At 33.8% G+C, this 17771-nt stretch overlaps 1 protein-coding gene across 1 annotated transcript; it reads right to left on the minus strand.

The window, feature by feature from the left end:
* Positions 1-334: 334 nt before the first annotated feature.
* On the minus strand, positions 335-2836 carry LOC112523902 (probable terpene synthase 11). The gene is made up of 7 exons (XM_025133574.1): positions 2648-2836; positions 2294-2555; positions 1722-2094; positions 1427-1645; positions 1216-1354; positions 875-1126; positions 335-625 (listed from the first exon to the last, which is right to left on the minus strand). Exons 1-7 carry the CDS (start codon positions 2834-2836, stop codon positions 335-337), a joined length of 1725 nt encoding a protein of 574 aa, XP_024989342.1.
* Positions 2837-17771: the final 14935 nt, after the last annotated feature.

A 17771-nucleotide genomic window follows, 5' to 3' on the forward strand; every position in this document is an offset into this window, starting at 1 on the left:
TAGTTTTATATAATAGAACAAGCATTTTTAATTGGAAGTGTAAAGATGCAGACAGGACTTGTGTATTTGTTAACTTGCTTATGGATGTCTGAAGATAGAACCCGAAACAGAGAAAAATAGGCTAAAACAATTTGAAGTGTTCACTGACCTTTTTCCTAGAACTTACAGGAAAAATGATGCTTAATTTTACTAGAACTCGTTATAGTCTGTGTAACGCTTTAAACAAGAATTTGTTTTCAAAGTGTTTGATCGGAGTGTTATGTGTATTATCTAGAAATCCGATGGTTGAAACCAACAATAATGAAATGAGAAGATTAATTCAAATTTCACAAGACTATATATCTATAGGTGTGAAGAAGAGATATTTTACATGATCATCTACACCTGAGAAATAAGTATCTTGGTCATGTTGATAAACAACTTGAGAAGCTCTTGACATGTTGAGGGCAACTCTGATGATGGAAAGGGGAAGTGCATTGGGTGCAACCAGCGCTCCATTCAGCTCTTTCCATGATGTGTGTATAAGCTGCAAGATTTGTTTCCTTCCATCTTCCTCACTTGTTATATTTTTCTCCCTCATCACCAATTGTATACTGGATGTTGCATCCCCTCTTTCTTGTTCTTCCTATATATATATATACATATATTATATGCATATGTATGGCCACATAAAGAAAATTAAGAACGTAAGAACTTATTAAGACATCCAAAAAATGTCTTATAAACGTATTGTACGGATTTTACATATGACATACACTTGTTTGGTCTATAAACTTAAGTGCTTTAACACAAACTATTAGGATCTTTAAACATTTTTCGGGTGTTATAAACCCTATTTTATTGTAATGTTTAATTTTGAACGTCATGTACGAACCTTTGAAGTTCCCAGATCATCCCAAAGACGAAGAATTGTTCCAGCAACGGAAAAGAAGCTAGGGTATGAATCAAGAAGACTTCTCATATTTGCAGCAGTAACCCCTTCGCCCATTAGAAAGAATAGATGAACCAGTGCCATGTATGTTCCTGCTGTGGTGACCCCATTCTCTATGTAGTCTTTGAGATTAGGTGCAGTTCGTCCTTTTTTCCATTCAACTTCCACCATGAAGGCTTCCACCATGTTAATCCACTAGTATAAGATGGCCAAACAATCAATAACTAATCAGTGGTTTTCTCCAAGATATAATGATATCTTACAGTGTCGAAAATTTTACATACCGTCTTGCGTAGGAATGGCAGTACACTCAACCCGTGTTCTTTGAGGACTTCGTAGCAAATCTCATTGGTAGTATTATACAAGGCCATGTAGCATATCTTCATGTATTCAGGTAGTTGTTCCATTTCTTTCAAATCCCATCTACGATACAACGAAGCTCACTTAGAAATTATTTCAGCAATATTTAAATGTGAGAATAAGGAGAAGTTGTACCTTTGAATTGCTTTTGTAAACAGAACAAGATCATCATATGAACCATAGGTGTCAAATATATCATCAATGACCAACAAAATTGAAATGGTTTTCGCTAGTTCAATTCTGTTAGCAGAATATTTGCTCTCGGGTAAGAGGCCGACACTCCATAGAAAACACTCAAGAGGGCGATCTCGGGCAAAAGTTAGCTTAGTCACTAGACCCAAATGTCTCCACCACCTGAAGTTAAAATCAGATATTACATAAATTATATGAAGTTAGAACATATATAGATGAAAACAGATATTAATTTCACCTGGTTATCTCAGCCAGCTCCATTTGGTGCAGTGATTGAACTTGATTGTATTCCAACTTTGCAAGTTCTAACAGAATTGGGATGTGATCACTTTCATTTTCGTATTCTTCAATATACCTTCTTGATTCTAATCTATCCATTCTAAGGTGCCTTGGTAGCTCTAAACTATGAAGAACTCTTTTACGTAGTTTCGGGGTTAATTGTGAAACTGATTTCTTGAGGTGTATGGTGGTAAATTCCTTGGCCTGTGATAGAACATCTTCCCCATTTGCACCCAAGTATGAAGCTTCATATAAACTCAGCAACGCCTCTGTATCATTAATTGATGACTCTTTGAATTTACCATTTGCATCCAGGAATGGTCCAAAAACATCTATAACATTTCAGAGCCCAAAACTTATTTTAGCATATAATCAATGGTCCCTTAAAGTTATGATCTACATCATGATTTGTCTATCATTTTTATCTTCATTATCAATTGAAGTTTCTCAAATCATGCTAACTGATGAACTTGCACAAAGTGTAAATCTTCTGATAAATTTAAATAATGTTTGAGACATATATGATAGTACCAGAATTAGTATGGAGGCCATTGGTTCGTTGAAGGCGGAAACGTAGTGCCACTGTATATAAATCATCATCAAGCTGACCTTCAACAGGATCTATCAGTTTATGGATGAATTCTTCATCAAAACTGTACCCTATTCCGAGTCTTTGGATCGTATCAAATAGCTTCATCGTCATTCTGGGGTTCGAAGCTGTCATCAAAGCTCTTGTTGTCTTTTCATGTAGTTCGTCCATTCTGCTGCCAACATCAACTTCTGAAGAAATTGCCTGTAAATATCCAAAAAGCAATCACAGTGAATACAACTTCTTCCACATCTTAATAAAGAAAACCATACATCTAAAAGACATAACATAATTACCTTGGGCTTGCAATGTGTTAATGGCATTGCAATGGTGGCAAGTGGCAAAACAGGCAAAGATATCTTGAACCTGCAAACCCTAGAGGTTTTGCAAGGTGATGAACTCACTAACCGCCATGGATGTTGAGGATTGCTTGAGAAGGCACCACTAGTTTTAGATAATGAATTGATATAAAATGGTGAAGACATGTTTTTTTCTTTTGGTTTTTGGTTGATAGAAAATCTAATTGTTGTTTTATTTGATGAAATATGAGATATAAATAGATGGGATTGTAACATGTAACATTAAAGACTATACGACAAATTAATTAAATGAATCGATGTCGGCAATATGTTTGACCAACTAAATTCAACAATTCTTGAAAGCCTCCATAACATCGGGTCAAGGATGTCATGTACTTGATGAGTTTGAAGAATGTAAGGAGAAGCTTAATTCCATCAGAGGTGGTATAACAAGTTGAGAACTAAAAAAACTATCTGTTTCAACCACAAGGGTGGTGTTTGATTGGTTTAAACTTGGTCTTCAAAGATCAAAAGTATCTGAAGGTCCCGAGTTCGAATCCAAGTAGGAATAAAAAGAATTTCCTTGTGGCCACGGAGGTTCAAATGTGATGACTTCTGACTACCCGCAAAGCGGATGATCGTTCTAGGATTAGTCGGCTCGTGTAACGTGTTGGATATCCAGTATAATATAAAAAAACCAGTTTCACATGTGACACATTATTAAATTTGTTAGAAATTAATATTTGTAAAATCAAAAAAGTTTCTTGACGATAATTTAAAAATCAGATAGATCAAATCGGATTGTTGAGTCGTAAACAAGGTCGTTTTCTATAAGAAGAATTTCAGTGCTCTGCTAATTATGTTGCAGTTTAGTAACGGGGTCCCTACCAGGATAAAATAACTCAATTCAATTGAATTACACAATTCAATTGTATCTTTCTTTTTTATATTTTTGATTTATCATGACAAAAAAACATAATTGCTCCAAAATATAAGCCTAAAAATAGGTTTTTCAAAAGTCAAACGTTTTTAAACTCAAATTAAAAACGTTTTAATCGACTTGATCATAATTTAAATATTTAATTTTTTTTAAATTTAAATTGTCAAAACAAAGGTTATTCGATCATAGACATTATCCGACCCCCTGGTAACATCGATCTTATCAACATCCAATTAAGGTTCGTTAGTTGACGTCAAATTGTTAATTTTACTTGTTGTAAATTTAAGGTTACGAACCAAAGGGTCTTTAATTTAGCGGTATGTGAGTCATTGGCCTTCTAGGAGGTCAACGGTTCAAACATCACAAAAGGTGAGAAGTGTGTGTGAGTTTATTTGTCGTATATAATATTATATACTTCAAAATTGTTTTAAGGTTAGGATTTATTAGTTGATGTGTGATTGTTAATTTGAATGACCTTCCTTAAATCTTTTCGAAAAAACTTCTTATGAAGAATCAACCTAATCAAAGAAATAAATATGATAAAAACCATTTAAGTAGAAGACAATGTCAACCATCTGGATACAAAACCGTTACGTAAATTCCGACTCATATTATAAAATTTTATGGATCCGCCAGTGATTAACCAAACAATCCGATTTAAGTATGGAAATTGACGAACCATGGACGGGGGCACGTATAAGCGGTGAAGCATGTGATTTAATTCAATGTAAAACGACGATTTGTTGTAAATTTTAATACTTAAATACCTTTTCTTTTTATCCAATTGCTATCCGAATTGAGAATTAATATTTTAAATGCATCATGTGAAGATTTGATTTTAAAACAAAATGTAAATGTCTTTTTTCATTGTCATCACCGGATGGCATCCCTCCGAAACCACCATCAACACGATTTAAAATTATATCCTCTATTTAAAATATAATAAATTTCAAAAAAAAAAAAAAAAAAAAACAGACTGGATTGTTTTACATGTAGGGTGTGTAACAAGTAAGACTTGAGATTTAGATAGATCATATCTTTTAATTTTTTAGAAGCTTCTATACTTTTCACTATCAAACTGGTCATCTTTTCAGGTCGTCATATCCGTCGGAAATCTGCCAAAAAATAATGTTTCCAGCGGATATGGGCGGGGGGAAATGAGGCGCCGATGATTTTTTTCCTGGCGGAAATGTTGGCCAGTAATATAATCTGTTGGAAATTTGATTTTATTTTTAAAATTATTATTTTTATTCTTTAAATATTTCCGGCAGATTTATCTGCGAAAAATCACCCAACTGTAGAAAATAATTTTCCTGTAAATATTTAAAACTAGTAAATCCTGTAAATACTTAAAAAAAAGCTAACAATATGAAATGCTGCTAAATATCATACATTAAACTAAAAAACAAGAAATGTCAAATACAATTATCCCAACCAAAGTAGCATACAATTGTTTCAAACAAAAACTAATTTTTTCCAAAGCAAACAGAGATTCATTACTGTAGCGGCATAAACTGCTGAGATTGACTGAGCAACTTGACCAACGCAGTCATCTCTTCAATTTGTTTATCTCGTCTCTCATCCAACCACCGCTGACGCTCCTCCTCCCCCACCCCCGGTCGTTCCTCCTCCGCCTATCGAAGCTCTTCCTTCGTCCATCGACGTTCGTTTTCTTCCTATAAATCTCGAACCTGGGTCCTTAAGGCGTCAATTTCCTATAAAATAAAGAAAACGTTATAATATTTAATATGAATTATAAACTAAACCGATAAATATCATCAAAGGAAAAGAGACACACACTCGGCTATCTGAATAGGATGGACCACCCTTTGTGGAATTCTCAGTCAAGACCCAATTAGGATCCTGGTTGTACGAAAACCCAAATAGACGACCTCTCTTACATCCCCAACCGCCTACTCCCACAACTCTGTATCAACTAAGGGATAGGTGGAGGGATCATCTTTATATCTTTGGGTGAGACTCATTGAATAGTTATCCTATGGTTAAAAAAATTACAAGTCAATTTCGATAGCATGACGGTTGTAAATGAGACATTTTCAGCCAAAACAATCCTAACGTTTACCCAACAAATGACAACTCAAACTAAATAGTGATACATACGAAATTTCTAGCCAAAACTATCCTAACATTTGTCCAACAAAATGCAACACAAACTAAATAGTAATACATACGAAATTTCTAACAAAAACAATCATAATATTTGCCCAACAAATGGCAACCCAAACTAAATAGTGATATATGCGAAATTTCTAACTTAAATAATCCTAATGTTGGCCCAACAAATGACAACCTAAACTATATATATATACATGCACACACACACTTAGATTTTAATTTAAACGAATCGGACGTTGCCCCACAATAAATGACAGCCCAAACTAGATAGATAGTTATGTACCCAATTATAAACATTAAAATAGATAGATACTTACCATAATGTGGCTACACTTATAGTTCGCATACCCAACATATGACTCTCTACTTTTAGTCTCCATATTGAAGATGTCTATGAACAGAAAAACTTCTTCACAATTCAGTAAAAATGCATGTATGAGCTTTGTACATATCTTCATCCAATAGATTAACATGTGTTCTGCCTTTATCAAATAATCCTAGACATATAGTTTTAAATATCTTTAACCATTCCGAAGATTAAAAACCAGGGGCAAAATTTCGAGGCTCACGGTTCATCCGTGTTTCTACCGCTGTTCCAAAATACAACGAGTAGTAGGTAGACAATTCATTAACCAAATATGATTCTACAATTTACCTTTCTACCCTTGCTCTGTTTCTCACCGTCATATTCTACGACCTTAGACGTCTTTCATAGAGATACATCCATAGATACATCCATCCATGGAATGAAAGAATCCCTGTGGAAAGATTATTTCCAACATGTAAATAGTTTCCACTATATTTGTCTGCAATTGAAGCAAGTTGTCAACGTGTAACACCTTCGAGCATATTTCATGAAAGAATGTGCACATCACAATGATAGCATCCCATATCGGAGTGCACAACTCAATGATAGCATCCCATATCGAAGCTAGTACCATCCATTTTATAGGAAAAGGGAGTAGTCTTTGCATGGACACGTGACAATCATGACTTTTGAAGCCATAAAAGTTTCCAATCATCAACGGTAACTAATGCACCTATGTTAGAAGCATAGCCGTTTGGAAATTTCATCTTCTTCAACCATTCACACACCTTTCCCACCTGCTCTTTATTCAATATGTAGAAAGCTTTTGGTTTAACGATTTTATTCCGTTCCTCCCTTATATGCAACTCTGGTCTATTGCAGTATTCTTCAATGTCTTTTCTTGCTTTTATGTTGTCCTTTAATTTTTGGGTCTCCATGATGGTGTGAAAGAGATTGCCAAACACGTTTTTTTCAATGTGCATTACATCTAGGTTGTGCCAGATCAACAAAGTGTGCCAATATGGCAGCTCCCAAAAATGCTCTTCTTTACGTAATTGTAGGTTACCTTAAAACCCACATGTTTCCTATATTTCCTTGATCCGTGTGAGACTCCTTCATAGACCATAGGAAGGCTACAAACTTGAGCCCATATTTGCTCCCCAGTTACCAGAGGGGGTGGATTGGCTTTTTCGACATGTCTAATACAAAATTGGTTCCTATCACACCTGAACGAGTGTCTCATTAGCAAAAACTTGCAGTGACAGTCAAACCAACACGACTTCCATCCACTTCGTAACTAGAACGCACATGCATTACCTATGCAATATGGTCAAGCATGCCATGCATGTTCCAACCACACAACATGACATAAGCAGGGAAGTCACTAATCATCCACAACAGTACGACCCTCATTATGAAATTCATCCAACAATAAGCATCATAGGTAACAACATCGTCAAAGAATAACATCTTCAACTCGTTAATCAAGAAAGTTTTGTTCAGGGTTGTTCTTGCCAGGAATCAACAAAGCCAGGAGGACGTTCCAATCTTTGATGCACATCCAAGATGGTAAATTATAGTTTATAAGAAAAACTAGCCATAATGAGTATGAACTTGAGTTCGAGTTATTGGGGTTGAAACCATCTGTACATAAGCCCAAGCAAACACTCCCCATCTCTTGAGGAAAATCGGGATGCGTCCTGTCAAAATGTTTTCGAGCCTCCCCATCACTCGGATGTACTATCTTTCCCTCGGTTTGATGATCATGGTGCCAAGTCATCTCCTTTGCTATTTCTTTACCGAAATACCACCATTGTAATCTTGGTGTAACTAGTAAATACGTCAACACTAAAATTAGGGACTTTATTGTTTCGGCTGGTCGTCTTGTAATGAGACTCCCACGTACTCGACAACTATTATCATCAACATATTCCTTATAAAATAGCATGCAATGGTTTTTGCAAGCATGTATGTATTTCTTTCGGAAGACTAAGTTCCTTCAACATCTTTTTTGTCTCGTAAAAGCTACCAACTAGTTGTTCACCGTTAGGCAACTTTTCTTTTACTATAGAAAGATTACGATTATAGGTTGTCTCCGATACATTGCAATCTTTCTTCCAAATTCAAAAACCTTGCTGCTTCCTGTAACTTTGAAAATCTCTAGCATCCCTCCCACAACGACTCGTTCACAACTCGTAATATATCATAGAAACGCGGTGCATGTTGATTTGGTTCTTGCTCGTCCTACGTACTTGATGTACCAGGAACATTTTGATCCATCACCATTTGTTCAACACCATCAAACTCATTATAATCTTCATCCGCTATTGTTTGTTATGGTTGTTGAAGTTTAGGTTCTAATTCACCGTGTGCATACCCGTGACTTTAATTGATCATAAATCCTTTTCTTAACAAGTCTATATGAATCTCGTCTCTATTTTTAAACTTTTGAAATTGACATTTCTTACAAGGACATCTTGACAAAAATCGCTTATTAGAGAAAATCCAACTATTTTGAACTTGGAAAACTGGATTTATAGTCTCGTTCCTATTTATTCGTTTATACATCCACCTTCTATTGGTATTAGTCGATATAGCTACAAGTTTACGAAATTGTATTATTAAATAGAATTTGAAATGTACATGTGAGAGAATTATAAATACAAGTCCAATAACTACTTGTCACATTTATACAATTATCGTGTATTAGGGAGTGAGTACCTCATAGTTATATATTTAGCCACATATATTTACATGTCACATTTATACAATTATATATTTTTTATAACAATTATATGGATCTTCAAATTTAAAAAGGTGATTATAGTAACATTAATCGAGGGTTTGGAATGGTGGTTGAGGCCTTGACGGTATTCATGATGTGAGCATAGCATAGCGGGCCTGAAACTCGAACCCACTTTTTTCACTCCTAAATTCTTCATACCCACTACCCTAATTCACATTTATTGGCTATATGAGATACCTGCAAAATCACTAAATCACACATAATCCTTTTTTTATGAAGTATATAATATTTATATACGGCAAATGAAACAAATAAACTCACAGAATTATTAATGTAGTAGGGCCCAAAAAAGTTGTATGGTTTATATTTATAGAATGGAATACCCAGCTTTTTCATCTTCAAACCTTTTCTAACTAACCTCCAACTAAACCTATTGGGTTTATGTTGAAGCATTATTTATCCTAGGGTCAACTCAGTTAATTACTGTTACATATATACATACATATATATATATATATGTATATACATACATACATACATATATTTACATATACATACATATTATCATGTATATATATAATAAAATATATACATACCCGCGATGGGAGAAGGGAGGAGGTCGGTGGCAGGAGAAGGATGTATGTGGCTGTCCACAACGTTGATTGATGAGTTAATTTGAGTTATAGATGGAAATGAGAAGAGTAAACAATGTCGGTTGAAAATGAGAAGGGTAACAAAGGCTGTCGATCGGAGGAAAAGGGTAGGGTTTTGTTTTAGAAATCACTACCAAAAAGGGCAATATTTCCGGTGATTATATTCGTCGGAAAAAGGATTTCCGGCAGATAGAGCTGCCGGAACAACTGGTGCCGGTGATTATTTTTCAAGCGGATTTACTGGCGGATTTTTTTTTCCGGCAGATTCAAGCTGTCGGAAATTTTATCCCGGTTTATTTCAAAAATCTTGATAAATTTAAGAAAATATTTAAGCTTTTAAAAAAATTGAATTAATTACTGGCGGAAATTTCAGCCGGAAATCGGTCGGTAAAATTATCTGCCGAAGAATTGATATTATTTTTAAAATAATTATCTATTCTGTAAATATTTCCGACGGATTTACCTGCCGGTAATTCAGCCGGAAATGTATTTTATTTTTAAAGTAATTATTTTTATAATTTAAATATTTTAATTATTTTCGGCGGTAATCCGACAGAAATTTATAAAATTATTAATTTTAAAATATTTTTTCAATAAATATTTAAAACCTGTAAATCTGTAAAATATTAAAAAAAAAAGCTAAAAAGATCAAATTTAGCTAAATATCATACATTAAACTAAACAATAATTATCCCGGCAAATTTAAAGTAGCACACAATTGTTACAAACACAAACTAAATTGTTTCAAACAAACAGACGATATTCAATTCTATGGCGTGGGGGAAATGTTGAGATTGACTGAGTTGTCTGACCAAAGCAACCATAGGAGGTAATACAATTGTGAAAAATCTTATGTGGAGTCCGTTTGGAGATGCATTTCTACAACAATATTTTATTGAAGCTGATCGGGGATCATTGATTCAGGACTTTGCTATGATAAAACAACATAAGGGCAAGCCCGTAATAGATCTCGTGGTTTGCTTTCTTCGATTAGTCTCTTTTGCTGGATCACTTTCTGGTACAGAGGCTAACCAACTTCAAAAATTTAAATAGGCCTTATAAAACAAATACCGTTCAAGGTTGATGTGGCAAAGATTCACAGAGTTATCTCATATTATTAACATGACCTAAAACATCGAGCTTGAAAGGGTTGACTTTGTAGCTACTAAAGATGATTCTAAAGGAAAGAGTTTAAATTCATCTTCTATAGTCAGAGTGGACAGGGAACTACTCGACAAAAGTATAACCTCGTAGGGCAATGCAAACAAGGCAGTTCATGGTCATCATTATCTTCAAGAGGGGCATCAAATACATGAAATTTCACTTCCCCTACCCAATGTAAAGATTGTGGAAAAATTCATAGTCCAGGCCCGTGTCTTTGAATGAAGGGTGCATGTTATAGTTGTGGACAACAAGGTCACATGGCTAGAGATACAAACAAGGTTAAAGTGGAAGATCGAGATCGAAATATAAAGGCAAACAGACCACTACAGGAGGGCAATTCGCACTATGCAGATCAAACTACCAATGGTATGGTTTCTACCACTGTTCATATTAATGATAAACATTTGTATGCCCTACTTGACACTGGAGCTACTCACTCCATCGTGTTAGAAAAGTTCGTAAAATATCTCAAGCCGTATGAACGACCATTGAATAAATTCTTTACTATTGCAACGCTATCAAGCTACATGGAATATGTTAATGTGAATAATTGATTGTCCATTAATTATTGGTGACAGAGTTTGGATAGTCACTCTACTTCTATGAGAATGAGAGATTTAGATCTCATACTCGACATGAACTGGCTGGCTAAACATCGTGTCACAATTTATTGTTGACCAACTCCAAGGATTGACAGTTGATTCATTAATAGTCAAGCCATATTGAGTTGTTCATTAATTGTTGATCTACCTTTGTGATTTGGTTAGATCGCAATAGTTGTGATCCTTTACCAAGACACTTCGTCGAGGGTACACACCTTGTGATGTTTCCATGGTGGCTATAATCACTGTGGCATCCTCGTGTATATGTGGGGAGCGTGCTAGTCTTAATCCGATCATGAGGACAGATGGATATCCTAGAAACCGAACACAACTAGGACTTCTTTAGTAGTAGTCGAGGGCTAGTGGATGTCGTGCCCACACTGCTAGTTCTCACCTATGCCTATAGGACCGTACACCATTTGGGAGCAACGGGTTTAGAGTATTCAAATGATTTATGTGAACTTGAATAACATGAAACATAGAATGAGGTGATTACGTGAACCCCCCTTGTTATATATTTGTGATATTCGATTGATTTTTATAACTTCATTGCTTATACTACACTGTTTTTATCGTTAATTTTGTTGATTTGTTCACTGAGTTATTACTCATCCACGTTTGTTGTTCCGTGGAGGTTCAATCACAGGCTGGGGGATTATCGTGGTTGAGAAACCAGGAGAAGATTTTGGAGGCTAATTTTAAAGATGACCTCACTTTTTGTATTATTACTTTTGGGTTTTATAAATATGCACCCTCAACTTAGTTGCTCTATATACTTTTGATCCCAGTGTGGTTAGATTGGACTGTTACATATATACAACACATGTTTACAATAATTGTCCAATAAAATATCTTATACAACACTTTATTTTAAAAATGTCCTAAGAAACTTGTTAATAGGACAAAAAGGTCTTATAAACTTATTGCAAGTTGCAACATTCTTAGATATGACATTTTACTGTTTGGTTCAAATCTATCACCATTGTGTGCATACAGATCCCTAAAACCGACAAAGATATCATTAACCTGCAAACCCTAGAGCTTTTCCAAGGTGATTGAACTCACTAACCGCCATGGATATTGACGATTGTTTGTAAACACCACTAGTTTTAGATAATGAATTGATAAATGGTGAAGATATTTTTTTTTTTGGTTTTTGGTTGATAGAAACATTTGTCGACAATATATTTGACCAATTTTAAATATGATGAAATATGTATTTGTGGACAATATATTTATTTGATGAAATATGATATAGAAATAGATGGATTGGCTTAGTGGTATGTGAGTCTTTAATCTCCTAGAAGGTAAATGGGTTCAAACCTCACCAAATATAAGAAGGGTGTTTGAATTTATTTGTTTTATTTACCGTATATAGATATTTTATAACAAAAAACAAATTAATTAAAAGAATCCCATGGCGACCATATATTTGACCAATTTTAAATTTACATGTTTGACCAACTTAATTCAACAATTATTGAAAGCCTCCGTAACATCTGGTCAAAGATGTTCATGTTGGTGGATTGAAGCTCGCTTTAAATTATTTGTAGTTAACTAGAAGAGGATTCGTACAATACAGCGAAACACATCTCGATTTTAATGTTTTATTTTATTATTTGTCTCTGTTGATGTTATAATACGATTTTATATGTTTTTAAGAAAGCAATAATGATTATAAATATAAATTTGAATATATCATTAAAAAATTAAAAAAATTATATCAATGTTATCAAAATCAACTATTTAAAAGTTCTCATTTTTTATGTACTTTCTTTAATTTATTTTTTTATTATAATTTAACGAAATAATTTATTTTTGGTTTAATAATATAACATTTTATAAAGATAATAATTAAGCATTATGTTAGAACTCAATGATTATCCTAGTTATATTTTAGATTTTTTATGTTTAAATGAGATATTTATCTTGTATTTGATTATGTTTATCTGCAGTTAGTTACACGAATTCAGATATGGAGCTTTAATAAGTTGTACTTACACACAATCTACTTGTAATCTTGAGTTTTAAGTAATATGCATTAATAAACAATACTTTACGCATAAAAAGTGGTTTTTAAGAGTTTTTGTCAAATGCTTTATAATATAGTATATATGAGTTTGAAAACATACATTAGGGTTACATTTATAATTAAAATTTTGTTGGAAAAACATTTGTGCAAAGTACAAATCTTGACAACAATTTATAAATCAAATAAATCTGATAGATTGTTTAAAAAGAATTTCGATGTTCTGGTGTACTAGTTGCAGTTTAATAGTGGCATTCCCCAGGATTAAACAAGTCAATCTCAATTGAATTGCACGGTTTGATCGATATTTTTCTCAATTTTTTATTGATCTTAACTGTTCAAGAAGATTTAAAAACATGAAAAATTATGTATATGTTATCAATACATCAAGTGTATTTATAATGACAAAAAACATTACCTCTCTGAAATATAAGCCAAAAAGTATGTTCTTTCATCAACTAAGTCAAATGTTTTGAAAATCAAACTAAAAACATTTTAATTGACTTGATCATAATTTAAATCTTTAGTTTTCTCAAAATTTAAATTGTCAAACAAAGCTTATCCGATCAAGACATCATACGATCCGAAAATAACATTGGATCTTATCAACATCTAATTAAAGTATCCGATTGGTTAGTAATGGATATCGACAAACCATCTGATTTTCATCAAATTGCTATCTGAATTGAAAAATTAATATTTTAAATGCATCATCGGAAGATTACCTTTAAAACAAATGTAAACTGATTTTTTTTAATATCACCATTGGATGGCGTCCATCGGAAACGACCACTGTTGGTCCTGGGAAGTGATGACTTATACATAAAGTGTTTGTGGAAGGATGAGGAGTTGAATACAAACATAACAAATTTTCACTTTTTTAATTCTATGTTCTATATCTTATATAAAACAAAGAATTAATGATTTGTTGCAGAAGTTAGGAATATAAGACCTGCAACCCTAAATAATCTGACTATGACAAATTTTCTAACACTCCATTAGACCTTTTTGAAGAAGGTATCTTGTCTAGGTAAATTTTTTTTGCAATGATACTCTTATTTCCATTTCGGACAACTGAACCTTCTCGAACTGTTTCTTTTAGATCTTAGGAACTAAGGTAGTTCTTTAGAGGGAGACACAAATTTTGCCTAAGAAACACTCACAATGAAGTTATTTCAAAATGGGTGAATATCAATGAATGACAAAGGTGACCTTTTCTAGCCACCATTGTATTAGATGTTTCTGTTCAACTTTAACACGTGTCTTCATTTGATTCATGATCCATACATGTTAGTACTCTTCATTTCAGCCTTTGAGGTTGATATAAACACTTGTTCGAGAGTTAGTGAGCCAAACTTGCTAGAGCAAGTTTGCAGTTCCAAAAAATTTGGCTTGCCAATAGTAGTATTTGTAGATTACCAGTGACTTTTATCTTGTATTGATTTTTTTTGGCTAGATGACAAACCACTCCACTTTGGTGATTATGATGACCTTACTTCAACTAGTCTTCGATCTTCTTGAAAGCATTTTGCTTTTGGATCAATACCGATAGTTACAAGACTTTTACAAGTAAAAATCATATCGTTATATAAGCTATAGACTGGATTTCCATCCATAGAAATAATATGAAGGTGCATCATCAGACATTAGAACACTTGGTATAAATTGTGAAACATGAATCTTTGAGATTTAAGTGATCAAAAGGGAGGTCCTCTGATTTTCTTTGATAAGTTGAAAGACTCTTGAAGATAAAAGAGTTGCTTTCACAATATTTACAAAATGGATCTGATGAGGTACATCCGACCTAAGACTTAGAGGCACAGATGTTATCAAATTGCAACTATATCCGTTGGATGAAGTTCAACGGATATATTCCTTGTAAAACAAGGTAAACAAGAATACTTTTTTTTTTCTAAGTGTTTGATCAGATGCTACGATTATTTTTCAAACCCGATGGTTGAGACCAACAATCTCCCCCTATACAGAAACCCAAAAACTAGAACTTATAAATTTAATGATCCATTTTTGGATTTTTGCTTTTTCTCTTTTCGTTCTATTCTTTTTCTAAGGATTTTTCTTTTGAATTTTTCATCCATCCTTTTTCTTTCTTTTTCTTTTATTTTGATCAGATTTCAAAACAACACATAATTGACCAGAAATTAACTACGCATAATCAAAGTACTAAAAATGTAAACTTTCATTTAATTATTAACAAATACTATCTGATAGGTTTAGTTTGTGAAAGTTTATAACTTTCATTTAATTTGTGAAAGTTTACATCAAAGAGATTTGGTTATGTCTCAAAAAATCAGACTTCAAATTTCACATGGCCAATGCCTCTACCTGTCTTATCAACCTGCAAATGAAGAACACCTTGGTTGCCATCTGTGAAACCTTTTCCATATTCATCTTGTGGAGCGATTGTAAGAAGTACATGGAGATGTTGTGTATCAGTTACCGACTATTTTGATGATCTTTGGAGTCTTAGATCCCCAAAGAGATCATAGAAATACAACTTGCAACTGGAAGAAATAACACAGTTCCATGTGGCACCAGATCTATAGGAGGCAAAGTTAGATCAAGGTTGGTGATGATTGAAAGATTACCAGATAAGACAAGTCATTCGATAACCTTCAGATCTGATTTAATTTTTAGAGGAACAAAATGATTATTTTATGGCTTTGACGGTGTTGTAGGGGTTGAACAAACAAAGGTTTGAAAAGATATTTCAAATACTCGATGAGTTTTGAATCCATATTTCTTCTTGATGTTTGATAACTTTTTGAATGAGACCTTGAATCTGTTGCATCACCATGGGCTTGTATGTGCTTTTGCTATTTCAGACAAGCTCAATGATTTCCAACCATTATGTGTACCTATAAATAACTAGCCAATGAATGTCTTCATCTTTTTTGATGAAGTCATCACGAAGCAGTTTTATTTTGATAAGAGGATCTTTCTATCTACTCTTCTTACATCCGGCAATTGTGGCACTGATAATTCTTGCTTTATTACTTCTTCTGAAGAAGGTGTTGGTGAATTCTTCAAGTTGTTCATCTCTTTCCATTCGAAGAGCTTTCACATAGCTAAACTCTTCTTCAAAATGATCTACATACTCTAGATTGGACCGAGGAGGAGGTGGTGGCATACAAGAGTACCTGAGTTAATATTTCTTCGAAGACTTTCAACTTTCTTTTTCTTTCTTGATTCTTCTTCTTCTTCAGATGTCATAATTACTTTTCCTTTATTTACAATCATTGTGGATGTATCAATTTGAACAGAGAAAGGAGGTTGTGGTAACAAGAGAGTAGATTCCGAAGATTAATTGAATCATCAAAAATTTGGAGTAACAGTAGTATTCAATGATGTTGTTGAAGGTTCTTCCACAGATTTGACTATATCAGATACATAAGCAACATCAGATTCTTGGCAAGCTTGATCAGAATCTTGAATGGTAGTAACATCGAATTCTTGAACATTCCTTTCAACATTTGTGAAAGACTTTGAGATTTATCCCCCTCAATTGGATGCCCTTGTTCATGGTCATCTTGAGGTTTCTCCCTTCAACAAAAGCTTCTTCTTTTGGAACAACAAGATCATCTTCTTAAACAACATCGAGGAAATCCTTAATACAATATCCTAAGTCCTCATTGCATGGAGCATACGATATGTCATCATCATTCGATCCAATTCTAGTGGACTGAAGAGCATTTCCCCCTCATTAACACTAGGATTCCGATCAAGCAAACATTTTAATTGTAGAATGACATTATTAAGTAACACCCCAAGTTTCATGATGCGCGTTTAGTGATGTACAAAGGTTCTCTCTCTCTCTTGTAAAAAAAAGGATGAACTTGGTACAGTGCTTGGGAGTTGTTGATTGAGTTTTTTAAATGATGACTTGACTAACCTCGTATTTTTATCCATCTTTTTATGAATATCAAAACGCTTGACGTCATCTATGTTGGATTTATGTGGAAGCTTTTCCATCTCTCTAACGACAGATTCGATGGAAGTACCCAAGTCTTGAGCAATATGAATCATATTAGATTGATAAAAATTGATCTGAGATTTTATAAGTGTCTAATAATTCGGATGTCTAACTCAAAAAAATACACATGTTCTTTTGAAGCTTTATTTCTTCATCCAGTGTTCTATGAGTTTGAACATGTGACTGCTCAAGAGCTACTATTTCTACAACACTTCATTCATGCATTCTTGATGAGTCTTGTCCTTTTTGTTCATATGTCCTTTCGTTTGTTTGCATATATCATCTAACAAAAGGTTTTGTTCTAAGAGAGTTTGATGTAGAGAAGCGACTGTGAAGTCGATAGGCGATGTTGGAGATTATAATCACATAGTTTCTTAATAACCTGAAAAGGTAAAGCATACAAAGTACACATTTGATGCTGATGATCACATCCTGGAATGGTTGGAGTTGATATGTGAATCAGGTCTAAGTTATTACATCAGACGAAGATAAAATTGGTTGTGATCCAGCTGTGGTATAAAGAGGAGGTATTGAACCGACCAGAATTTGAGCT

The sequence above is a fragment of the Cynara cardunculus genome (genome assembly GCF_001531365.2).
Source record: "Cynara cardunculus var. scolymus isolate 2C chromosome LG 12, CcrdV1, whole genome shotgun sequence".
Classification (NCBI taxonomy): Eukaryota; Viridiplantae; Streptophyta; class Magnoliopsida; order Asterales; family Asteraceae; genus Cynara; species Cynara cardunculus.